The sequence below is a fragment of the Mirounga angustirostris genome, unplaced genomic scaffold (assembly GCF_029215605.1).
Source record: "Mirounga angustirostris isolate CCGP_5_RB_7025 unplaced genomic scaffold, mMirAng1.0.hap1 SCAF_5, whole genome shotgun sequence".
Classification (NCBI taxonomy): Eukaryota; Metazoa; Chordata; class Mammalia; order Carnivora; family Phocidae; genus Mirounga; species Mirounga angustirostris.
Genome location: NW_026991713.1, coordinates 123,046,774 through 123,072,544, shown reverse-complemented (window position 1 = coordinate 123,072,544; position 25,771 = coordinate 123,046,774). Strand labels below are relative to the sequence as shown.

The following is a 25,771-nucleotide window of genomic DNA, read 5'->3' as shown; positions in this document are numbered from 1 at the left end:
GCCATTTATTTTAGGTTTCCTGGTGGGCCCCTTTAAATTCTTTCTAGCTCAAGGCAGGGTACGCATATAAAGACATTATAAAACCTGTAGAAGAAGTTTGAAACACAAGCCATACCAAAAGGCAAAGAATTGGAACTGAAGGAAAGACTGGTCAGTCCCACCTTCTCTCCCACTTCTCGTCCACTATATCTTCCTGTGAGAGCACAGTGTCTGTATATCAAGACATACTGCAGATGAGTGTGGTCCCAAATGGGGCTAAATGCCTTGTAACTATCAATCAGGAGTAAATTAGCTCCTTCTTCGTGCAGGGGGCTAGCTAACATCTGAAACTCATTACCCCTAGAGGTTGGTTTGGTTTGCAGATACAAGCATGTTTAAGAAAGGTTGGTTTCAGGCAGGCTGCGTACTAGCAGTTAAAGTTACAACCCAGAGTCAGGCCCAGAAGGTGACGCCACCAGGTTCTGCTAAGTGTTCTGTTCCCTTATGACTCCTACTTTTTTCCTGCCGGCCCTCTACTGCTTGGCCGGACTTGGACCCTACATCCCGGGCTTCTGCCTGTCCCACCTGAAGGCCGCCTCACCAGGACAGGGACAGGACCGTGGCTGGTGGCTGACTGTGGGGTGCAGCAAGTCCTGGGGGCAAACGGAGCAGGCTTTGCCATGTGACATCGGGAGACAGTTCACAGGTTGGGGGGGGGGTCCTGCGGCTGTGGGTAGGCTGGGGCAGGTGGTGGGAGCAGCTGAGAGTTCCTGCAGGAGGTAATGGCCTCGGGCCCTATTAGGAGGGAATCTGTAGCCACGTGGAGCCGGAGACTAGAAAACAGGCCTTCCAGGGTGGACATCGGCACAGAGGAATTGAGAAAGGTTCCCAGGGTCTCAGAAGGGCCGCTGTCCTGGGGCCCCAGGTTAGAGCAAATCAAGATCCGGCCCTGCTGCACCCCACAGGTCATGCAGTAAAGACTTGGGCAGGGAGGACAGATTTCAGAACCTGCCAATTAGGGCAGGGCTGGGAAGCCAGGGCTTAATTCCAGAAACAAGGCCAAGCAGAGGTACTGAAATGTAGCACGTGACCAGAGGACTGGGTAATGTGCTCAGTAGGTTTTGGACAACTTTGCTTTAGACACCTCCCAACCAATCCCTGAGACAGATAAGGCAGAGGTGGTCCCCCCGGGGGTGGGGGGTGGTCACAGGCGATGAGCCTGAGCTGCAGGTATCTTTCTCCATGCTCCTCTGCCCCAGCCCACTCCCTTCTCTGACCCGATTTGGGGCCCCAGCAGGGGAGCTCTGACCCGCTCCTCACTCCTCTCTCTGCTGGATTAATGAGTCTTTTTTTTTTTTTTTTTTTTTTTAAGATTTTACTGATTTATCAGAGAGAGAGAGAGCACAAGCAGGGGGAGTGGAAGGCAGAGGGAGAAGCTGGCTCCCTGCTGAGCAAGGAGCCCGATGCGGGGCTTGATCCCAGGACTCTGGGATCATGACCTGAGCCAAAGGCAGATGCCCAACGACTGAGCCCCCAGGCGCCCCTGGACTAATGATTCTGGACACTGACTCTCGCTCAGCTCACCAGAGAGCTCAGGAGAAACACGCCAGGTCCCTTCCCTTGACAGTTGAGGTGAATCCACGTGCTGTGATGTGTCATTGAAGAGAAGCTGGGCATTTCTGGGAGCTTTTGCCTCCCCTGTTCCTATGAGTGTTACAGCATTCTCTTAGGTTGTCTCCCGCTGTTGCTCCCAGTTTTCACATCGTTAGTGACAGAGAAGACGGATTCTCCCAACGTCTTTCTCTTTTCATTTCCTCTGCCCCCCACGCCAAGCCCCACTCCCTCCATACCCCCTTACCCCAACCCGGGAACTGAACTCAGAACTCGGTCCCTTCCCTGCATCCTTCAGCATCACTTTGTCTTTCACGTACCATGTGCCATGTACATGCACTCTGTCCATTTTGAAATCGTGGGTTTGAACTTCTCTTACCTCCTCCACAATTTAGCACTTTGTTCTCTCAGTCATTGTTTCCCTAATAATTTGTTGGGGTTTCACAGGGCCTTGAGGGCCTTACATAATCGCTTCTACCGCAGACTCTGGGACCAGAATATATTTGCTAAATCAAGTTCCCCACTTCCATTCACTTACTTCCCAGGTAAGAACTTTATGCCTCCAACAAATACTTTTCTTCTTGTTTGAAGACCTCTTTTTACAGATTTTCGAATGCCTTAAGTCTTTTAAACCTCTGCACCTTATATAATTAAGCCTTTAAAGAGCTTATCTTCTCAACAAAACTTTGGCTTGAGCATGGCTAAAACAGTTACAGAATCAACTGGAAAGGGAAAAAAAAAATCTTGATCTAACACTAAAGCCTTTCCATTCTGCAAGGTGAAATCCTTTGACCTAGATCTGTCCCTTAAAAGGCAAGTGACTGTAAGAAATTCTAAGATTTTCTTAGACTTTAAAGAGCATTGGTAAATATTGATATAAAAAGTCAGGTTCATTAGCCACTTTTATTTGATTTTCCTGAAAACCTGCCAGACAGAAAGTTCTCATTTTTATCCACCTTCATTGTTACCCCCAGAGCAGCTCTCTCCATGGCAACTGAAAACTTCTCTGGGTTGAAATAATCCTCTCCAGCTTCCAGTGCACAGTCAAGGAATTTTAAAAACAGAGGACTTTGTAACCACAAAATACTCTCCGAGATTTAAAAGGCCACGGAGCTCCAGATAAATAATCAGTTATCTTTCTTCTAACGGTAAGCACCACATTTAGAAACGTTTGTCTCATCTTCTGTCATTTTTTAAATGCTAACATAAGAATCTTAAACTCTCTCTCTCTTTTCTTAACTGTAAAAGTAATCCCAATATCTCTGTTACTACCCCCACAGTCACCATTAGCTCATCTCTGTGCCAAGATCTGACATGAGATGCTGTTAACATTTTGCATTCCTTGAGCAATCGGTTGAAGAGATTAATTTTTTTGCAGAAAGCTGATTGGCTCTCAAGTTGTCCTTCATGCCTTTAGGGACCATTGAGTATGTGGATTTATCATGGCTCTTGTGATCTTGAAACACTAGGGCTTTTCTGCTAGTTCGTCCTGGTAATAAACAAAAAACTAAAAAATGAGTGTTTTCTGGGCATGACTGTTTTCTTCTAGTGTCCTTCCTTAACTAAAACTGTCTCGTTCCATGTGATATGGGTAATTTATTGAAATGTATTTTCTGTTTATTTTCATCTACTTACTTGAGCGATGAGGACCACCCAGCCCTGGGAGTTCTACTTTAGGATGGGATAAAAAGAGAGTATTTCCTGCCTGGGTCCTAGACTGGTACCACCTTGCAGGATGAACAGAGAAACTTCTTCTTCCTAATTCTGCTCCTCTAGTGAGTTTAGAGAGAGGCAACCCCACAAACTTCTTGGCTGTTCTATAGTTTGCAAAGTCCACAGCCCTGAGCGCAATCCCACAAACTTCTTGGCTGTTCTATAGTTTGCAAAGTCCACAGCCCTGAGCGTTGCCTGCTGTTTGTGGTTATAAATGACCTACAGACGCCCCGCTGTTCAGAACCCGCTTGCCATTGCAAATCAGCTTAGCCACCCCATTAATGAATCCTTTCAAACACGGTGCAGGCACAATAATTAAAGCCTTTCCTTTTCCCCTTTACTGCAGAAAGTCCTCTGATTACAAGCTGACACCGACAGCAAGCCACCCAACTCCATCGCACACCGACTGGAGGTAAAGGAAGGGTGGAAATGGGCTTCTGGACAAAGCTTCCAGTATTGGGGGTGCCGTTGTTCCTTGTCCTCGGCCTTGTTCCCGCTACTGAGATGGAAAGACCCTCCACCCAGGATAGCGGCGGCACCTGGAGCCCCGGCCACCTGATGGAAGTACTACGAGCTCTGTCTGCTGGTGACCCCCCACCCCTGAACCATTCGCGAAGCCTCATCGAAACCTTGCTGGAGAAAACTGGCTGCCCACGGAGGACAAACAGAATGCAAGGAGGCTGCAGTCTGGTTAGTGCAATAGGATATGGGATCAGGTACCAGGGCGGGTTCAAAAAACAGTGATGGCTTCTCTAGCCCTTTACTTCAGCGAAGCAAACTGGAAATGCAGTTCCCGCGGGGGCGGGGCGGTGCCGTGTAATACGCCCACCGCTAGGGTACCGCCAGTCACTCAGCGTCCTCCGTAGAGCAATTCCAAACAGGGAGAATTTTCAGTGACTAAAATGGCAATGTTTAGGGACGCTTTTCTGCAACCCTCCAGCATGTGGGGAGGTATCTAGTTGCAAGTGTGAACTTTCAGTTCTTTGTGTGTGTGTGGTTGCGGAGCACTTGTGCATCACTGGTTAGATGCTGTTTGTTTTCGGGAGCAGAATGATAGTGATAGGATATTTGTCTAGCATTGAGTTTTTTTTAAGTACTTTATCCTGGTGTTTTCTAGTATGTTGCATGGTGGGTCGTTCATGAATTGGATAATCATCCTCTTAAAAATGACACATCTGGGCGCCTGGGTGGCTCAGTTGGTTGAGCGACTGCCTTCGGCTCAGGTCATGATCCTGGAGTCCCGGGATCGAGTCCCGCATCGGGCTCCCTGCTTGGCAGGGAGTCTGCTTCTCCCTCTGACCCTCCTCCCTCTCATGCTCTCTCTCATTCTCTCTCTCAAATAAAAATAAATAAAAATAAAATCTTTAAAAAAAAAAAAAGACACATCTGAGGGGCGCCTGCGTGGCACCTTCCGTTAAGCCTCCGTTTCCTGGTTTCAGCTCAGGTTGCAATCTCAGAGTCATAGGATCGAGTCCCGCGTCAGGCTCTGCGCTGAGTGCGAATCTGCTTGAGGTTCTCTCTCCCTCTCCCTCTGTCCTTCCTGCTTGTGCTCTCTCTCTCTCTCAAATAAATAAATAAATCTTTGAAAAAGAATGACACATCTGGTCTGGGGGAGCTAAAATGAGGCCTGTGGCTGGTGGGCCCGACTCCCAGCTTTGCCCTGGTCTGCCCGGCGACTCTCAAACCCTGTCCACACCTCAGCATTGCCTGGGCAGCTTTCACCGAATACCACATTCCGGCTTCTTTCTCCCTCCATAGAAGAGATTTAACTTGCCTGGGATGGAATTTTTAAAAAATCCTCCGCATGGGCGCCTGGGTGGCTCAGTTGGTTAAGCGACTGCCTTCGGCTCAGGTCATGATCCTGGAGTCCCGGGATCGAGTCCCGCATCGGGCTCTCTGCTCGGCAGGGAGTCTGCTTCTCCCTCTGACCCTCCCCCCTCTCGTGTGCTCTCTCTCTCTCTCTCATTCTGTCTCAAATAAATAAATAAAATCTTTAAAAAAATAAAAAATCATCCACAGACCGCTTTCATGTAAAATCCACATTAACATAAAGTCAGCATCTAACCTAAAATCAGAAAGTCTCCATGGGTGGGGAGGCATGGGGGGACTACCAGAGGCAGGAGCCCATATTGTCAGAGGAGAGCAAACAAGAACAAGCAAAAACACTATTCACCAACCCTTTCCTGATTCAGAGACTTTTTCAGAAATAAATAAATAAATAAATGAAGACATAAATAAATAAGCAAGCAAATAACTGCCTCCAGCAAAAAAAAAAAAAGAAAAAAGAAAAAAATTGGCAGACTTTCTCAATCATGCTTAGTTCTAGAGGAAACATTTCCTGGCCAAGTGTTTTGTTTTTTGTTTTTTTGTGGGGTTGTTTTTTTTGTTTGTTTTTGTTTTTCATGACAGAAGGGTCTTACTAATAGAATTTTTTCTCTGCTCTGTGCAAACAATAAATAATTCGATAATTAGTGAAATTCCCAAAGGCTCCCAGAGAAAACATGTGTTATAATAGGCAACTCATCTGTAATGACATTAATTTATATATATAGCAACATAAGACTTCCCCATGGAACTAACTCGGAGTCATATCTTATTAATGTCCTCTGAGAATTTGCTTCAGGGAAATGTTCTCCTCTGATGACATCAAGTGCCTTATTAAGGCCGGTTGAATATTAGTCTAGCTAGGGCCAATGTAAACATGCAAAATTATTCTGTTTTTTTTTTGGGCGGGGGGCGAGGTTGTTTTGCACTTTTTTGTTTTCCGTGACATTATCAAGCATTTGGCCAATTTAGCTTCTGTTTGAGCTATTTCTTTTCCCAGGAAGTGAAACACTTGTCTTTAATAGCCCTCTTGTTGCTGCTATTTCTCAGTGGAAAAGACTGAGGTTAAAAAGAAGGGGGGGGGGGGCAAATTTCCACTTGACCTGCTCAGAGGGCTTCACTTCACCTGAGTCCCCCATAAGCGAGGATCCCACGAAATCTCTCCTTGTCATTCGTAAAAAAGCCAAGGAGAAACAGTGTCCTATTGGTTTGACAAACAACTGCATTCTAGCCCAAACCACAGCTCTTCTGCTGATTGTTAAATCTCTTATGTCTTTTTAGGGACTTTGTCCATTTAGAGGCAGGGTTTGTGTTAGAAATTCTGTGGTAAATAAACTCTTTTTTTTTTTTTTTTTTTAAAGGAAATTCTGTAGTAAAAAGAGGGCAAGGGGGTAAGTTCATATCCCTAAATGTCTGGGGAAAAAAGAGGGAAGTGGGTGTTTTAAATTCGTGGGGAGAAAAAGTGTTCCCAATTTTATTTCAGGTTTAGGTAAAAACTGAATGAGTGTGTGTGTGTGTGTGTGTGTGTGTGTTTAAATCAATCTGCAGTATCTGAAAGCACTGTGCATTTAAAAATTAATCCATTCAAGCTTTAGCCTTCGAAAATGGGTAGTCTTGGCCTTTTTTTCTTTTTTTAATAAGAAGGGTTAGAATGGAGTTTTAATGAATTTAATGAGGGATTAAGTAACTCTAAGAGAATAAATTCCACTTCAGTTATGGTGGGAACCATGACCCTACATGGGTTCCAGACGTGGTGAAGGGATAAGAACCCAGTGTCTGGGGTCAGCCAGCACTGGGCCCAAATCCTTGCTCTGGTACCTTCTAGTTGTTAGGACATGTTGAACCTCAGCTCCCTCATCCATAAGACCCCAGTGCTAGTTCTCTCCTCAGGGAGCTGCGTGTGAGGACCACATGGCCATGTGTGAACAAGCTGGGGCACAACAGCTCAAGCTCTCTGTCCCCTCACATTTCCTGTACATCATGGACGTGACCAACCCCTTTTCCCAGGGACCCTGGGGCGGTGCTGCTGAGAAATGAGATATTCCTCAGCATCCCCCTCCAGCCCCATCCCCAGACTCCCTGCTCCTCACTCTCCCAGGGGCTTGGGGGTTTTTATCCAAGATCTCTAGAAGATTCTCAGACACCTTCAAGGTAGAGAACCACTGCTTTAAGGTCCTGCATTTAATTCAAACCCCCCCTTGTCATTTCTGTCACAGGATAAACAGGGGACAGCTCAAACTTTATCTTAACTTGTTGATCTAACAGGTTTTTCTTATCTCAGGAAGACTTATCTCTGTCCGTCGGAAATGCCACAGAATCTGCTATAGACCCACAAAAAGCCAGTGCCTGCCATTAGCCAACATCCTTCCAACTCTTGGTTTGGCAGGGAAAGGAAGAAACATAATTTCCTTCTTATAGTCAATTATAAAACCCCCCCAAAAAAAGACCTTATAAAAACCTAAGAACTTGAATAAGGCCAGTGGATTTGTCCATAACCCAAAAGCGAATTTAAACATCTTTGGATCTAAAATCTTTAAAGATTATCTACAAGGGTGACAGTTGCCCTATTAACGCAGAAGAAAGATTTCCTACTGTTTTTTGTCACTGGGGCTCTCCTAGCATTAGCGGTGAATGAAACTGAATGAGGCAGCTGGGGAAGGCGATCTAGGAATCCAGAATCTGTGCCCCCCCCAAAAAAATCTTATGCCTCCACCTGACAAGATTAAAGGGAAAATCGATGGATTATTCCTGAATGAGTCCCTTCTTCTTTAACAAAGAATCACTTCACCAGAGTTAACGCCTTGGATGGATCTCGATACCTAGGGGGTGGAAGTATTTGCCAAATTGTGCTAGACATCCTCTCCCAAACACAACCCAAGCCACTGCTAAAAGCTCTAGCCACTGAAACAAATCTAGTGATGATGAATTGGAAAGTCCAGTCCCCCACCCACCCACATAGTGCTTTCTGTCCTGTCAATGTCTGTTAGTTCTGATGTTCCTGACGGTAGACTTTCCTCAAGCCACTGCCTTCCATACAAAGGTAACTTCTTATGAGTCAAATATCATTAAAAGGCAGAAAGTTTTCAGCCCATGGTCATTGATTCCCAACTGAGCTTTATTCAAGCAAGCCTCAGAAAATTGAAGCAAGGTTTAGCTAACTTCTGTCCATTCAAGAGGAAAGAAGTCTCTCGTCCTTCAAAATGAGATGCTCAGCAACTATTTAAACATTTTCAGTCAGAAATCAATTTACCTTCCATGTTCTATGCTTTTCACAAAACGTTTCTTACCTTGTTTTCCGCTGCTCCAGGCCACATCCCTCCTATTCCAATCCTAGTGAGGTACATTGAAAAGGAACCACAAATGGAGAGGGGTCTCAGGCACCTCGGATGGGATGAAGGGTGGCCACGTTCTCTGCTGTGTGCTGTCAACCAAACCCTGGCCACATGTGCCTGGTCTGGTGACCTCGTGGAAGTCCCATTTCTTGTCTCACTGGCACTTTTTTCCGACCTACCCAGCCCTCCTCAAACAACCTGAACAGCACTTGACAGTTTGTCAGCAGGAACTCATTCAATCTTCTCATTGTACGATGTTCTCATTGATTTATATTCGAGCCTTACCCATTCCTTGGTCTCCTTTTTTTTTTTTAATTTTATTTATTTGAGAGAGAGAATGAGCACAAGCAGGGGAAGGAGCAGAGGGAGAGGGAGAAGCAGGCTCCCCAGTGAGCAAGGAACCTGATATGGAGCTTGATCCCAGGACCCTGGGATCATGACCTGAGCTGAAGGCAGACACTCAACCGACTGAGCCACCCAGGTGCCCCCAATCCCTTGGTCTCCTAATTGATCTCTTTTCCTATCAAACAAGAGGGAGAGAAAATTACTGGTTGAAGGGGCTGCACATTAAGTATATCGGTGGGTCTACAGCTTACGTTCTTCGTGGCACAAAACAAAGGAATAAGAGAATAAAACCTATCATTTGCAGAGGAGGAATTAAGATTGGGCAAGCACTATTAGCTTTGTGACCTTAGGTACATTACTTACCCTTTCTTTGACTTGGTTTTCACATATGCTATAGATATACCTTCCTTATAGAAGGAAGACATAACTCATGCTGGATTCTGTGCATTATCCTTGCATACTGCACAGAAATGTACCCATTATTCACTATACATTAAATAATTGGGTTATTGGTATTCTTAGTGCTTAACAGTACGCAGAAATATTTGGTGGGTTATCAAATAAGCTGAGGACATTTTGTTTTTCCATTTAAAATAATGGAATAATATTCTTACCATCAAAAAATTCATTATCTGACTTTTTTTCCAGAACCAATTAGATTTGTTTTTTTAGAAGATTTTATCTATTTATTTGACAGAGAGAGAGCACAAGCTGGGGGGAGAGGCAGAGGGAGAGGGAGAAGCAGACTCCCCGCTTAGAGGGATCCTGATAGGGGGCTGGATCCCAGGACCCTGGGATCATGATCTGAGCTGAAGGCAGACGCTTAACTGACTGAGCCACCCAGGCATCCCACAAATTAGATTTATGTACTGAGGAATGCTTGAATACCTAAGGTGCTTAGCACTGTCCTGGGCACATGGCTTCCAATAAAGGATAGCTGATATTACCAATAGTTTGGTTTCAGGAGGTTATATGTTATTACAAAGAATGGCTTGATTACACTTTTGTTTCAACTGATTCACCTCCTTGAGTCTTGGCATCAGTCCTGCCAACAGCTACCAACCCATGAACTTTTCTTGTGGGCTAACCAAGAAACAGAAAAGGGCTGGGTTGGTTTTGGTGGTGGAGCTTAATAGTCACGTTGAGTTGGTCTTGTTGGGAAGCCTGTTTGCTGAGTTCTTATCCCAGTGCAGTTGAGTTGGGGAGAGAACGGAATCTGTATGGCTTGTGAAGAATGTGATGAATGCTTTGCTTTAGAGACAGATGACATGTTTCTTCCTGACTCAGACGGTACGGCCCAGATGTTAGTCAGTGGGACGCACAGCACATGGAATTAGGACGCCTGAAGCTTCCACCTCAGAGAATAGATTAAAAGATATTCTAGTAAATTGTCCCGCAGTGGGAAAAAAATCCCTTTGGGGGGCTCGGGACAGGCATCCCTCCATGCCTTCACTCTGAGGCTGAGGCTGTGCAGTGGGCTGCTTCTGGGATCCTAGGAGAATTCTTAGGAGCACCTCACTGTCTTTGAAGCAAGGCAGCTCCTGTCTTGTCAGAAGAGCTTCCGTTCCACAACCCTGTGTGTATCTTTTTTCTCATTGTCCCATCACGTTACCCAAAACACCTTCTGCCACGTAAACTTCCCAGATGAGCCGAGCCAGGCGTCGGGGCCGTGGGTGTGAAACAAAGAAAGCATCGTGGAGGTATTTTTAGCAATTATCTTAGGTAGGGTAAAGGCAAGGCAGATGGCGTTCATTCATTCCATTTCACGCCTCAGAAGTGCTAGGCATTGTGCTCGATGCCAAGGATAGAACTGCGCACAGACAAAACTTGATCCTAATGGACCACTTGTTCTCAAGGGAAGAGAGAAAATAAACATGGAGAGCAAGCAATTTTAGAATACTAGTGCCACGAAGAAAATAAACCTGCCTTATGCCGGAGCTGCCCCTAGCCCCTTGTGACTGTTGGGCACTTGATACGTGGCTCGTCTGAACTGAGACACACTGGGAAGTGCAAAGTACACACCAGATTTTGAAGACTTAGCCTGACAAAAAGAATGTCAAATAGCTCCTAAATAATTTTTAAAAATTTTGATGACATATCAAAGTGATCCTATCTGGCATATATGTTTCAATAAGGTACATTATTAGATAAGTTATTAAAATTAATTTCACTTTCTAAAATGTGGCTCCTGGAAAATTTAAAGTGATGTGTGGCTTATCTCTGTGGCTGGGGTCCTGTTTCCATTGAACAGCGCCATACTGGAGAACATGGGGCAGGGGTTGGGACGTCCGACTTTGGATAGGGTGTTTGGGAAGGCATCCCCGAGGGGGTGTCACTTTAAGCTAGATCTGAGAAATGAGGGGAAAGAAGACCTGAAAGGTGGTGGGAAGGAGCTTGGTGGGACTGATGGAAAATCACAGGGGCAGAAAGTTAAAGAGAGGCGGGGAGAGGCTAAGGTAAGGTAAGGGAGGGGGTAGTCAAGAACCAGACCACTGAGAAAATTGTGTAGAGCTTGGATTTCATTCTAAATGCAATGGGGCATTCCTTTAAAAAGCCAAAGAGTCTACTGGTTTTACTCCAGGCAGCAAATGGACAACTGGAGCTAGAAGGACTATTCTCAGGGAATAAGGGCTCCGCAGGAGGGCATCACTGATGTATAAAAGTCCAACCTGAACTCTCTTATTAGAAGCTGACTACTGGGGCTGCCCGCATTCCCCTGGTATTCATAAAATAATAAGCAGGGGAGGACCGGTGGTCGTTAGTGTTCTAGGACTATTTGCTAAGCTTTGTTTCTCCTTGTGTGTTATTTTGTGTTTTTGGAACAGTGCTTTGAACCAGATGCCCTGTTACTAATAGCTGGAGGAGATTTTGAGGAGCAGCTCCGAGAGGAAGTGGTCCAGAGGGTTTCTCTTCTCCTCCTCTATTACATTATTCATCAGGAAGAGATCTGTTCTTCCAAGCTCAACATGAGTAATAAAGAGTATAAATTTTACCTACACAGCCTCCTCAGCCTCAGGCAGGACGAAAACTCCTATTTCCTTTCACAGAACGAGACAGAAGACATCTTGACACTCACCAGGCTGTACTTTGACACTTCTAGAAGCCAGGTAAGAAGGCCCAAGGTGCCAACTGGCTGTGCTGCTAAGATACAGTCTCCGAGCCTTGTTCCCTGTCACTTATTTATCCCTAGGACAGCCAAGGACTTTTAAGAGAGGTATTTGTGAGTTTTAGTTATGGGATGTTAAGTGATGTCATTTAAAACTCTGAGTATAAAAGGGGGAGATGGGATGACTAATTATTGTAAAATGAGTTCCAGCCAGAAGGTGGGTGGGTGGGTGGGCAGGAAAGCCAGTTGATGGGGCAACTCTCTTCTCCTGAACATGAAAGTGAGTGAGTCACAGCTCCTGATCAGTCTCCAAGGACTGACCCACATAGGGGAGGGCATCGTGCCTGTTTGCCTTGCCGTCTGGCCAGAGAAAAAGAAGGCGGGACCATTTGAGAGCGAGGAATTTATCATTAGTTACTCCACCGGAGAAACAGCTTGCTAAAAGCATTATTCATGACCGTCAGCACGGACAATATCCCTTCTGCAGCTTTTGATTCGTGCTGCTTCAGTTCAAGGGGTCTCTGGAAGTGGTTTTCTCTCCTCAGGGCTCCCACTGTGAGGAACCAGGCGTCTGGTCTCTTCTGGCCTTCCTTACTGTTCCAGCAAAAGCTAGCCTTTCAATTACCTTTATTAACTTTGCAGTGGGAAGTCTGAGCGGATAAAGTGCTCTGAACATTAAAAAAATAAGTTTTTTAAGCCACATTTTCTTAAAGAATCGAGCAGCCACCCATGCATTTTGAAGAGTGTTGTGAGTCATTTTTTTTTCTCTTGAATTTTTCATTGACATGTGTCTCTGAGCTGCTGTAACAAAAATACCATAGACTGAGTGGCTTCTACACAATAGAAATTTCTTCCTCACAGTTCTGGAGTCGGGTGAGAGCCCCCCCCCATCCTGGTTTACAAGAGACTATCTCCCCACATGGTAGAAGGGATAGAGGAGTGCTCTGGGATCTCTCTTATAAGGGCACCAATCACATTCATGACAGCTTCACCCTCATGACCCAATCACCTCCCAAACGCCCCACCTCGTAATACCATCACAGTAGGTGGTAGGATTTCAACGTATCAGTTTGGATGGGGGGACACAAACATTCAGTCTATAGTGATGTGTATAGGTGTATTTGATTTTTGACCTCAATTCTGGCTCCTGGGAGCCCCGAGGTATCTGTGCGATCATGCTGTGGCCTAATGACCAGCAAACACATCCTCCAATTTGCCGTAAAAGCGTTTAATTTCTCTCGTGATTGGCACACAGATGGAAAGACTGTTTCCGAAGGACTGTGTGGGCATCACTCTGGTAACTCTCATCTCATGAATCTCAAAATAGGGCCATATTTTTGTTTCCACTTCCAATTGAGAAAATGGGTTCCTTTCTAGAATTCAGTTTCTGCTTAAATAAGGAAAGAGGCCCACATATAATTTCTTCGGTGCAACATCTATATGATACAAGATTGGTTCAAATTAGCCACTAGGATTTTAGTCATCCCATCTGTTACTGCCTTTTGATGCAGATTAAGTGGGAATGAGAACCCAGCACTCAAAAGCAGATGGTGTGTATATGTTCAACGCAGATTTCTGGTTATCCAACACATACTGCAAATACCTGGGCTTCCAAGTGTACGTGAGATTAAACATTCCTAGAGCAGAATAAAATAATTCAATATTATGGGTAGGCCTACTTTCTCCATCTATTCATTCAAGAAGAATTAAGAGCTCTTGTTGGGTTGTAACCCTTGCTAGGCCTTAGACCAGTTGTCTCCTGGAGGATGGCACCGTCATCCTTTAGCCCATTTATTTGGGCTAGAATTCCCTTAGGAATCCTTAGTCAGTCAATCCAGACTTTTACAGGAGGCCACTTGGCCTCTCACTGGAGGATGCTGCTCTTTCCGACTAGAGAGTGTGAGGTCAGAGAAGGTGCTGGTAGACCAGGCCCACCACCACCAGCATCTCTAGGTCTTGGTCTGCACAGGATTCAGCTTCCATAGGTGAAGCCACTAAGAGCTGCTCCAGGTAGGCCTTCACCAGCTCAACAGAAACAGCTCTACGCCAGAGTACCCTAATCCAGCCACCCTCCCTGTCGGTGCAGAATGTACATATCCCTCCATTCCTTCATTTTCTTTTGTCCAACTATTGTTTAGCTCCTTGACTCAATCTCTTGCTCCCAGCACTCTCTGCTCTTTCCACTGTTGGCTATTACCATGATAAATAAACAGGGATCAGTATAGACTTCTCCACTAACCCTGACTCTTATATGGAGGAATAGTGGATGGTATTACTGTCCTACAGTTGATAAACCCAGAAACCTGAGCCATTTTTAACTCTTCAGACTCCTTCACATTTTCTTCCAAGTCCTTTGTAATATTCCTCAAATATATCCACTTCTTTCCATCTCTAGTGCTACCATCTGAGGTCAAGAAATACCTTGGGTTAATCAATAACTTCTTTTATTTTTTTTATCTTTAATAATTATTTTTTTATGATTTTATTTATTTTTCTTTTTTTTTATTATGTTAGTCACCATACATTACATCATTAGTTTTTGATGTAGTGTTCCATGATTCATTGTTTGCATATAACACCCAGTGCTCCATGCAGAACACACCTTTAATCAATAACTTCTTAACTACACTCCTGCTTTTAAATTCTAGCCCTGGCAGTTTATTCACTACTTTGCCACCAGAGCGATATATTTCTATAACATACCTTATTGTATTATCCTTTTGTTTATAACATCAATGGCTCCTCTGGAGACTTTAGGGGGAAAGTTTTCATGACACTGAGTATAAGCCTCTTGCCACCTTCTCCAGCCTACTGTCTGTCAGATGCACAACTAGACACTAGGTCCAACAATAGTAATACTAAGATTAGCTAACTGTGTCTTATGTACCAGCTATTGTATTAAGAATTTTTCATGCATTAGCTCATCTAATCTTAATAACCTTTGTGGTGGGCAGCATTGTCCTTTTTTACCGATAAAGAACATGAAGGTTAACAAAGTTAATCATTTTGCCCAAGGTCACTCAGTTACAAATCCAGAGATAATATTAAAGCCTTATCTGTCTATCCCAAGCACTATGCCACGGAACTCACTTTGATGATATGAAAGTCCAATAACCCCTCATCCTGTGTTTCCTTTTATTTCTATATACAAGAGGAAGAGTATTTAAAAGCACAAGCTATGGAGTCAGATCTGAGCGCGCACTGGGTGCACACTCTGTTATTGGCCTGGTGATCTGTGTAAAGAGTATCCACTGCACAGAGCTCTGGGAGAATGAAGAGAGAGCATAATATAATGGACTTAGCATAGTGTCTGTCACATAATACGCACTCAATTCACTTTAAATGAGTGAATGGATATACTAGTGGAATGCAAAGCAAGATTCTTGCCTTTCAGATGCTCATAATTTAATTGAAGAAAATTGATGTGCACATGGAAAAGATCCTATGTCTGATGGGAGTTCAAAGAACACAGACTGTGCTAGCTTTGATTTGCACTTAGCACACATAGAACTTGAGACTAAAGGCGGGGTGAAAAGAGAAGTTTTCTGTGATGACACAATGCACCAGAGCCAATGTGAAGTCAAGGTCGGGAATATAGATTTGGAAGTCATTACACTGCAGGCTCTTCTTGAAGCTGGAGAGAAACAATTCACCAACTGGAAGGTCGTGAACAGTAAGAGCAAGGATCTTCTTGGAGAAAACACATCTCTGAGGGAGTAATGAGAAAGGTTGGGTAAATAAGGACCAATAGGATGGGAGTTAGAAAATCCAGTGTCAGGGCGAATAAAAGAAACAAGAATTTTCCAAACAGAATTCTGAAACTAGAGAATGACGGTATTCATGTTCCTACAAACAATTCAGACCTCTTTAAGGTAAAGAACTATTTCTTGTTTTTTGGGGAAATCCTAGAGATATTTTAATCAAAATGACTTTAGAGGTTCAAACTTTTCTTTTGACTGTGTATCTGATTTCAGTGTATGGGAACCAAAATGCTGCAGGAAAAATCTGGAATAGTGAGCAGTGACGGTGCTGATGAAAATACACTTCCTCAGCTGGCGGCGACAATCATCGCTTTGTCCCTCCAAGGTGTTTGTCTGGGGCAAAGGAACTTGCCTTCCCCAGACTATTTTACGGAATATATTTTCAGTTTTTTGAATAGTTCAAATACTCTCCATCTCTCGGGTAAGGATGCTTTTCATGAATTTAACTCCCAAGTCATACCTACTAAATGAATTGTGCCCAAAAGAAAGACTGATGCTTTTTGATGACTAAATTTGTTCGGGTATGTTCTAAACACCATTTTATCTTACCATGTAGTAAGACAGCTCAGACTTTTCAAGGCAAACATGCTATTGTTTCTATGTGGTGATGAGGCAAAAATAGGGACTTGGATCATTTGATAGTGGTATTGTGGATTTAGAGCCAAGGGAGAGATTTTTATGACCTGCTCTAAGTACTAATGAACACTTTTCGACTTAGTACATAGCCCTGAGCCAGGGGTCACAAAATATTGCATAAGAATGATGGAATAGTATGCCAAATGGTGCAAGAACCTTGGTAGTGTTTGCTTGTAACTATAACAATAAACTATTTAATTTTATTTATTTTTATTTTATTATTTTTTAAAGATTATTTATTTATTTATTTGAGAGAGAGAGATTGAGAGAGAGCACATGAGAGGGGGGAGGGTCAGAGGGAGAAGCAGACTCCCTGCCGAGCAGGGAGCCCGATGTGGGACTCGATCCCAGGACTCCAGGATCGTGACCTGAGCCGAAGGCAGTCGCTTAACGAACTGAGCCACCCAGGCGCCCAAAACTATTTAATTTTAAATAAAAGTCATGTGACCTATCCTTTCTGGCTACATTCATGACTGCCAGCTTTTTGGAACTGCAAGGTAAAATGGGATGCTGGGAATGGAATCAGAATGTTTGTTTTGCACATTTCTTTGTCCTTGACAAGACATTAAAAATGAAATGAATTTTAATTTTTTGGTAAGATTTATTTATTTATTTTAGAAAGAGAGAGAGAGTGAGTGGGGGGAGGGGCAGAGGGAGAGAGAGAATGTCAAGGAGACCCTCTGCTGAATGTGGAGCCTGACTCGGGGCTTGATCCCACAATCCATGAGATCATGACCAACTGAGCCACCCAGGTGCCCCGGAAATGACATTTTTATTTTTTTTTATTTATTTTTTTTAAAGATTTTATTTATTTATTTATTAGAGAGCGAGTGAGAGAGAAACAGCATGAGAGAGGAGAGGGTCAGAGGGAGAAGCAGGCTCCCCGCTGAGCCGGGAGCCCGATGTAGGACTCGATCCCAGGACCCTGGGATCATGACCTGAGCCGAAGGCAGTCGCTTAACCAACTGAGCCACCCAGGTGCCCAGGAAATGACATTTTTAAAATCTGTATCAAATTTGTACACCAAGGGCTCCTGGAGTGTCGCATAAGAGCTGGTGCTGCTCCCGACACACTTCCTCTTGCGAAGTCACAACCTAAAGGGAGATGTGAATTTACCAAGGGACCAACAACACTCGTGATCTGGATAAACCCCCCAAGTCTGAAGGGATTGAGAGCTGTAGCCATACAATTCAGTGTTGAACTTTCCCTGGACCTATTTGCCCGACAATTTGAATGACAGATGTGGTTTTCTACAGTTCACTTGCATTTTCTGTTAAAAGTCGAAATATAATTAAATCATGTTGCCTAGCTGTCGTGCATAGGAAATAAGCCAGGGAAAGTCATGTTAGGCAGAGAATCATTTTGAGTTGGGAAACAGGAGTTGGGAAATTTTAGCAGTGCAGTTCCTGTTGCAACTGGAGGAGGGCAAGTGATTCCATTTTTCAAATGATATAAAAATTGGAAGGCTTTTGAAGGCTCGACCACTTGAAGGCTCGACCACTCTATGAAATAGGAGGCGATCAGACCACAATACAGAAGACAGAGGCAAGCTGTGTAGATATTGATCATTGTGCACCTTGGTTAAAAAATCCAAATAACTACCCATGAGAGATCTGCAGTATCACCTACTTGAGCAAAAACCAGCCACTTTACACTTTGAGCACTCAAGAGTTCTATTTCAGCGTGCCATTCCATCTCAGCGCCATTAGGCGTTTTAGAAGCCATGAGGCATTTTTTTCTCTTATAGCTGCCCCTGAGCTAGGGCGCTGCAGCAACTGATTGTATCTTGGGTGGAAAGAAAGTATTCTAGTTTTACATGTTTTTTGTTTTTTTTTCCATTTAAAATCCAGCATAGTGAACATGCAGTGTTATATTAGTTTCAGGTGTGCGATACAGTGATTCAATTCTATACATTACTCAGGGCTCATCATGATAAATGTATTCTTTATCCCCATCATCAATTTCACCCATCCACCCACCCCCCTCCCCTCTGGTAACCATCTGTTTGTTCTCTACAGTTAAGAGCCTGCTATTTGGTTTCTCTCTCTCTCTGTCTCTCTCTTTCCTTTGCTCATTTGTTTGTTTCTTAAATTCCTCTTATGAATGAGATCATATGGTATTTGCCTTTGACTGACTTCATTTTGCTTAGCATTATACTCTCTAGCTCCATCCATGTTGATGCAAATGGCAAGATTTCGTGTTTTTATGGCTGAGTGATATTACACTGTATATACATACCACATCTTCTTTACTCATTCATCTATCAATGGACACTTGGGCTGTTTCCATGATATGGCTATTGTAAATAATGCTGCAATAAACATAGGGGTGCATATAACCCTTTGAATTAACGTTTTCATATTCTTTGGGTAAATATCTCATAGAGTTACAGGATTATATAGTGGTTCTATTTTTAGTTTTTTGAGGAGTCTCCATACTGTTTTCCACAGTGGCTGTACCAATCTGCATTCCTACCAACAGTGCCCAATGGCTCCCTTTTCCTCCACATCCTTGCCAACATTTGTTGTTCCTTGTGTTTTGATTTTAGCCATTCTGATGGGTGTGAGATGCTGTCTCATTGTGGTTTTCACTTGCGTTTTCCTGATGTCAGTGATGTTGAGCATCTTTTCATATGTCTGCTGGCCATCTGGATGTCTTCTTTGGAGAAATATTTGTTCATTTCTTTTTCCCATTTTGAAATGGATTATTTGATTTTTTGGTGTCAAGTTGTATCAATTCTTTATATATTTTGGACACTAATCCTTTATTGGATTTTCATTTCCAAATATCTTCTCCTATTCAGTAGGTTGTCTTTTAGTTTTTTTGATTGTTCCTTTAGCTGTGTGGGAGCTTTTTATTTTGATGTAGTCCCAATAGTTTATTTTTGCTTTTCTTTCCCTTGCCTCAGGAGACATTTCTAGAAAAATGTTGCTATGGCCTATGTCAGAGAAATGACTACCTATGCTCTCTTTTAGGATTTTTATGATTTTAGATCCCACATTTATGTCCTTAATCCATTTTGAGTTTACTTCTGTGTATGGTATAAGAAAGTGGTCCAGTTTCATTCTTTTGCATATAACTGTCCAGTTTTCCCAAGACCATTTGCTGGGGAGAATTTTCCCATCGCATATTCTTACCTTCTTTGTTGAAGATTAATTGACCATATAATCATGGGTTTATTTCTGGGCTTTCTAATCTGTTCTATTGATCTATGTGTCTATTTTAGTGCCAGTACCATACTTTTTTTATTATTGCCACTTTGTAAGTATAACTTGAAATCTGGAATTGTGATACCTCTAGTTTTTTCTTTTTCAAGATTATTTTGGCTATTTGGGGTCTTTTGTGGTTCCATACAAATTTTAGGATTTCTTGTTCCAGTTCTGTGAAAAATGCTGTTGGTATTTTGATAAGGATTGCATTAAATCTGTAAATTGCTTTGGATAGTATAGACATTTCAACAATATTTGTTCTTCCAATCCATGAGCATGGAATATCTTTCCATTTGTTTGTGTCATCTTCAATTTCTTTCACCAATGTTTTATACTTTTCAGAATACAAATCTTTCACCTCCTTGGTTAAATTTATTCCTAGGTATTTTATTATTTTTGGTGTAATTTAAATGGGACTGTTTTCTTAATTTCTTTTTCTGCTGTTTTATTTTTAGTGTATAGACATTCAACAGATTTCTGTATATTGATTTTGTATCCTGCAACCTTACTGAATTCATTTATCAGTTCTAGTAGTTTTTTGGTGGAGTCTTTAGGGATTCTATATATATTGTCATCTCATCTGCAAATAGTGGAAGTTTTACCTCTTCCTTACCAATTTGGATGCCTTTTATTCCTTTTTCTTGTCTGATAGCTGTGGCTAGGACTGCCAGTAATATGTTGAATAAAAGTGGTGAGAGTGGACATCCTTATCTTGTTCTTGACCTGAGAGGAAAAGCTCTCAGTTTTTCCCCATTGAGGATGATGTAAGCTGTGGGTTTTTTATATATGGTCTTTATTATGTTGAGGTATGTTCCCTCTAAATCTACTTTGTTGAGGGTTTTTATCATGAGTGGATGTTGTACTCTGTCAAATGCTTTTTCTGCATCTGTTGAAAAGATTATATGGTTTTTATCCTTTCTCTTGATGTGATATATCACACTGATTGCTTTGCAAATATTGAACAACCTTTGCATACCAGAAATAAATGTCACTTGATCATGATAAATGATTTTTTTTAAGATTTATTTATTTGACGGGGAGGGGGAGGGGCAGAGGAAGAGGGAGAGAATCTCAAGCAGACTCCCCACTGAGCATGGAGCCTGATGCAGGTGTCAATCTCACAACCCTGAGATCATGATCTGAGCGAAGACCAAGAGTCAGATGCTCAACCAACTAAGCCACCCAGGCGTCCCAGTAAATGGTTTTCTAATGTATTGTTGGAATCAATGTGCTAATATTTTGTTGAGGATTTTTGTATCTATATTCATCAGAGATAATGGCCTATAATTCTCTCTCTCTCTCTCTCTCTTTTTTTTTTTTTTTTTTTTGGTGTCTTTATCTGGCTTTGGTATCAAGGTAATCCTGGCCTCATAGAATGTATTTGAAAGCTTTCCTTCCTCTTCTAGTTTCTGGAATAGTTTGTGAAGAATAGATATTAACTCTTCTTTAAATGTTTGGTAGAATTCACCTGTGAAGCTGTCTGGTCCTAGACTTTTATTTGTTGGAAGTTTTGTTTTGTTTTGCTTTGTTTTGTTTTGGGGGGAGAGGCAGAGGGAGAGGGAGAGAGAATCTTAAGCAGGTTCCATGCCCAGCATGGAGCCTGGTGTGAGGCTCAATCCCATAACCCTGAGATCATGATCGGAGCTGAAATCAAGAGTTGGATGCTTAACTGACTGAGCCACCCAGGCACCCTGGAAGTTTTTTGATTACTGATTTGATTTCAGTGCTAGTAATCAATCTGTTCAAATTTTCTATTTCTTCCTGATTCCATTTTGGTAGGTTATATGTTTCTAGGAATTTATCCATTTTTTTCTAGGTTATCCAATTTGTTGCCATATGATTTTTTATAGTATTCTCTTATAATCCTTCATATTTTTGTGGTGTCAGTTGTTATTTCTCCTCTTTCATTTCTGTTTTTGAGTCCTCTCTTTTTTTTTCAAGAGTCTCACTAAAGGTTTACCAGTTCTGTTGATCTTTTCAAAGAACCAGCTTCTAGTTTCATTGATCTGTTCTATTGGTTTTTTATTTTCTATTTTGTTTATTTCTGCCTTAATCTTTGTTATTTCCTTCCTTCTCCTGGTTTTGGGTTTTGTTCTTCTTTTTCTTGCTCTTTTAGGTGTAAGATTTGATTATTTATTTGAGGTTTTTCATGCTTCCTGAGGTAGGCCTGTATTGCTATAAAATTCCCTCTTAGAACAACTTTTGCTGCACCCCCAAAATTTTGGACTATTCTGTTTTCATTTTCATTTCTCTGCATGTACTTTCTTATTTCTTCCTTGATTTCTTGGTTGATCCATTCATTGTTTAATCTCCATGTATTTGTGCTCTTTCCAGATTTTTTCTTGTGGTTGATTTCTAGTTTTGTAACGTTATGTTCAGAAAATATGCATGGTATGACTTCTATCTTTTCGAATTGGTTGAGACTTCTTTAGTGTTTATATGTAACCCATTCTAGAGAATGTTCCATGTGCACTTGCAAAGAATATATATTCTGCTATTTTAAGATGGAATATTCTGAATATATGTTAGATCCTGCTGGTTCAGTGTGTCAATCAAAGTCACTATTTCCTTGTTGATTTTTGTTTGGATCATCTGTCCATTTATGTAAGTGGTGTGTTACAGTTCCCTACTATTTTTTATTGCTATCAATTACTTTCTTTATGTTTGTTATTAACAGTTTTATGTATTTGGATGCTCCCATGTTGGGTGCATAAATATTTATAATTGTTATATCATCTTGTTGGATTGCCCCCTTAATGATTTTATAGTGTCCTTCTTTGTCTCTTGTCACAGTCTCTGTTTTAAAGTCATTTTATCTGATATAAGTATTACTACCCTGGCTTTCTTTTTTAATCCTTGTGCATGATAAATGCTTCTCCATTCCTCCACTTTCAATCTGCATGTGTCTTTAGGTCTGAAATGAATCTCTTACAGGCAGCATATAGATGTGTCTTGCTTTTTCATTCATTCTGTCATCCTGTCTTTTGATTGGAGCATTTAGCCCATTTACAGTCAAAGTAATTATTGATAGGTATTTATTTATTGCCATTTTTTTACTCATTTTATGATTATTTCTGTAGTTCTCTCTTCCTCTTTTCTCTTACTCTCTTCTGTCATGATTAGTTGGCTTTCTTTAGCAATATACTTGGATTCTTTTCTCTTTTTCTTTGCATATCTATTACTGATTTTTGATTTGTGGTTACTGTTCAGCTTGTATATAACATGTTCTATACGTAGCAGTTTATATTAATTTGATGGTCGCTCAAGTTTTAACCGATTCTTTACTCCTCTCCCTGCCCCCACATATTAGTATATGGTGTCCTTTATATCCTTTTATTTTGTGAGTCCTTTGAATGATTTTTATAGATACAATTATTTTTATTGCTTTTATGTTTCCTATTTTTCTTGCTCTTACTTATGGTCTTTCCTTGCCATGCAACGGAAACATTTCTTGTACGGCTGGTTTAGTGGTCATGGGTTCCTTTAATTTTTGTTTGTTTGGGAAGCTCTTTATCTCTCTTTCTATTCTGAATGATAACCTTGCTGGATAGAGTATTCTTGGTTGCAGTTTTTTTTTTTTCTTTCAGCACTTTGAATATGCAGTGCCACTTTCTCCTGGCCTGCAAAGTTTCTGCTGAAAAATCAGCTAAAATGCTTATGGGGTTTTTCTTATATGTAGCTGCTATCTTTTTTCTTGCTGCTCTTAAAATTCTTTTTATCACTACTTTTCACCATTTTAATTACTATATGTCTTTGTGTGGACCTCCTTGAGTTGATTTTGCTGGGGGTTCCTTTGCCTTCTGGGTCTAGATTTCTTTTCCCTTCCCCAGATTTGAGAATTTTTCAGCTGTTATTTCACCATCATGTCTGAAGAATTGTTTTGTTGGATATAAAATTTTTGATTGACAGTTTTTTCTTTTAGCACTTTGAGTATATCATTCCACTACCTTCTGGTCTCTGTTGTTCAGATGGGAAGTCAGGTACTATTTGTATTGTTGGTTCCTTGTATGTGATAAGTCATTTTTCTGTTGCTGCTTTCAAGATTTGTTTTTTTCTTTGACTTTCGTCAGTTTTGCCTCAATGTGTCTGGGTGTGGATCTTTTTATATTTATCCTCCTTGATGTCTGCTAAACTTTTTGAACATGTAAATTAAGGTTTTACATCAAATTTGGATAATTTTGACATTATTTCTTCCAATATTTTTTCTGCATCTTTCTCTTCTGTGATTGTCATTACATGTAGGTTGGTATACTTGCTGTTGTCCCATAGGTCTCTGAATATGTTCTTTTTTAGATCTTTTTCTCCCTCGTTCTTCAGACTGGATTATTTCTATTAATCTATCTCCATTTTCAGTAATTCTTCCTTTTACCTTTTCAAATATGCTGTTGAACTCCTCTAGTGATTTTTTCATTTCACTTATTGTACTCAACATCAGAATTTCCATTTGGACACTTATATAATTTTGAATTTCTTATTTCTTCTATTTGTTGACTTATTATTGTCACACTTTAATTCTTTAAATATGATTTCCTTTAGTTCCTTTAGCCCACTTTTAATTAGCTGCTTTGAAGTCTTTTTCTGTTAAATCCAACATCTGGGAATACTCAGAGACCTATATATTGACTGCTTTCTTCCCTGATTTTGGGTCCCACATTCCCATTTTTTTTGCAAGTCTTATAATTTTTTTTTCACTGAAAGTCAGTTATTTAAAATGAAACATTGTAGTAAGTCTAGTTTGTAATTTTTCTTGTCATTAATGATAACATTCAGGAAAATACCAGCGACATTGTCTTCACAAGCAAGAAGATGGATAAATCCAAATAAATTCACCATTATATTTAATTATTCTCTGTATCAATCAATTTAAAAACCTAGAGCTCTACTAAGGGAAACTAAACTGTAATCTATAAACTGGCAACCATACCATGGTAGCATTAGAAAACAAAGTCAGCGGGGCACCTGGGTGGCTCAGTCGGTCAAGCGACTGCCTTCAGCTTGGGTCACGATCTCAGGGTCCTGGGATCGAGCCCCTCATTGGGCTCCCTCTCAGCAGGGAGCCTGCTTCTCCCTCTCCCCCTGCTTGTGTTCCCTCTCTCGCTGTCAAGTAAATAAAGAAAATCTTAAAAAAAAGAAAAAGTCAGCTTGTCTCTACAATCTCAGATCCCTTTTATTTCCTTTCTTGTTTCTGCATAAACAAACCCTTAAAAGGAAAATAATTTTATTTACTTAATCAAATTAAAGTTATAGTTAATCTACTAAGGATGTATATATTACCTCAAAGAAATAAATTTCCTAAGGATTAGGCCAGTTCTATCTTTTGTTTGCATTTTTATAGGGACCATCTAGAAAAAGAAATAGTTGGCTCAAGAGAAGGTATTTCTTTGGAGGAATTGCCCATTGTATCATCCCCAGGAGATAAAAATGGTAGGAACATCTTTGTAAGGCTGATTTAGCTCCAAAGCTTAGTCAAAATCTTGTGAGACAATCAATATTCCCAAGAAGTATAAATGTTCTTTTATTATTGTCCAGAGTAACATCTTGACTTTTCATTAGAACCAAATTTATCTAGCAAAATATCTATGCTGTGGCCATAAGAAATTGTGATTATCCTGAGATTGACTTATCTTTATTCTATGTGACACCAGATTTTGTGTGAAATTTCTAGAACTAGACCAACTCCTCAACATTCTCTGGACCAAAAGTACCTGTATCAGAAAAGATAAAATCCATCAACTTCAAAGGAAACAAAACGACCTATCAATCTATGATTGGGGCTACCCTAATCTATCCGTATCCACAGGCCAAGAGTCAGATGATGGTTCAGCTTCCTGGGATGAGGTATGGTCATTATTCTTATACCACCAGTTGCTACTGTCAAAGTTGTGAAAGTTCTATAAGAGTTGTGGAAAATTTAAAGGATAATGTGTATTTCCTTAAATGTAAAAATATTCTATTTCTACAGAGTGGTCATGGTTTTTTTCTTCTACAAATAGATCTCTGTAGACATAAACATGAGGCTAAGACATGTAGGAAAAACATATAGTGTGTGTGTGTGTGTGTGTGTATGTGTATATATATATATATATATATATATATGATTCTTTCCCCCATTGTGTCTGTATTAAATGCACAAATAATTAATTCAGCAAACATACTGAGCATTTACTACCTGCCAGTCACCATCATGGCCATTAGGGATACAGTGCTGAACAAAAATATGCACAATTCCTTTGGCACTTACAGGGTAGTAGGAGG

The 25,771-nt window shown here is 41.3% G+C and overlaps 1 protein-coding gene across 1 annotated transcript in view; it reads left to right on the top strand.

The window, feature by feature from the left end:
* Nucleotides 1-1,382: 1,382 nt before the first annotated feature.
* SLC39A12 (solute carrier family 39 member 12) overlaps nt 1,383-25,771 on the top strand; it is a 71,746-nt gene continuing 47,357 nt past the window's right edge. The window contains exons 1-5 of the mRNA XM_045874326.2: nt 1,383-2,738; nt 3,650-3,993; nt 11,630-11,911; nt 15,885-16,092; nt 25,182-25,354. Coding sequence (XP_045730282.1) covers nt 3,733-3,993; nt 11,630-11,911; nt 15,885-16,092; nt 25,182-25,354 — 924 coding nt within the window. The 5' untranslated portion in view covers nt 1,383-2,738; nt 3,650-3,732. The remainder of the gene's footprint in view (nt 2,739-3,649; nt 3,994-11,629; nt 11,912-15,884; nt 16,093-25,181; nt 25,355-25,771) is intronic.